General features: G+C 41.3%; 1 protein-coding gene across 1 annotated transcript in view; it reads right to left on the bottom strand.

Annotated features, from left to right (window-relative positions):
- LOC119586601 overlaps positions 1-944 on the bottom strand; it is a 24,708-nt gene that overhangs the window by 12,015 nt on the left and 11,749 nt on the right. The window contains exon 9 of the mRNA XM_037935351.1: positions 446-685. Coding sequence (XP_037791279.1) covers positions 446-685 — 240 coding nt within the window. The remainder of the gene's footprint in view (positions 1-445; positions 686-944) is intronic.

Here is a 944-nt window from a genome sequence, read left to right as displayed (position 1 = left end):
TTGCCGCAGTGATTACGAATTCTTGTAAAACAAGTGTAAAAGCCATTACGGGACCTGGAACCTCGTTATTTGGAGAATTTTGGGCAGGTTTTGTATTTTCACGTTTATGCAAGACTGCAATCGGCAAGCTTGATGACAAACATATAAATAACACTTGAAAACTAAAAGAACATTTGATATTCAATTTTACAATTTTTCCTGTGTCTACATTAAGATCCCTTTGGTTGTCAGATTCGTATTGCACTATATGTTGTGCTATACGTTGTAGTTTATCGTACGTTATATTGCATTCCATATATTACGTCCCATGTTTTTTGTCCCCAGTCATACATACTATGATGCTGAAGATTAATGACCAAGATGTATTGTGTCGTGTGCGATGTTTTATATACAGTACCCCGTGCGTCATGTTCTATGAGATATGCTAGGTTAAAGTCACACAAACCATAATGTTGTTGAAAATCTCCTTGACGGTGGGGTTCTGGTTGCTCTTGAGCCACTCCCAGCCCGAGCCGTATGTGGGTTCGAAGCCCCACGTCCAGCTGGCCTTGCGGTGGGCAGCCAGCAAGTCTTCGAGAGAGTCGAGCGTGGGTGACTTCCCCGGCACTGTGAGGTGGGCGACCAGAGAGGACCTGTAGGTGATCGTGATGAGCATGCAGTACACCCACCACCACCCTATGAGCATCTGCAACGAGAGCAAGGGAGAGTGGGTACTGTTTCATCGTGACTTGCGTTGGTTGATCGTACATCGTGATTGTTTAGACTTTTTAAAATAAGAAATACAATTGCTATCGATTAGGTTCGGATGCTGTAGAAAATGGTTTCAGTCTCACCTTCGTCTCCCACACGTGTGAATAATTAATAAATCCAGAAATTTAATGATGAACATAAAAACTGATTAAGACTGTAATAATAATAAGATTAAAAGCAATATATTAAAGGTA

Source organism: Penaeus monodon, chromosome 21, assembly GCF_015228065.2.
Source record: "Penaeus monodon isolate SGIC_2016 chromosome 21, NSTDA_Pmon_1, whole genome shotgun sequence".
In the NCBI taxonomy this organism is placed as follows: Eukaryota; Metazoa; Arthropoda; class Malacostraca; order Decapoda; family Penaeidae; genus Penaeus; species Penaeus monodon.
This window is presented reverse-complemented; position numbering and strand designations above follow the sequence as displayed.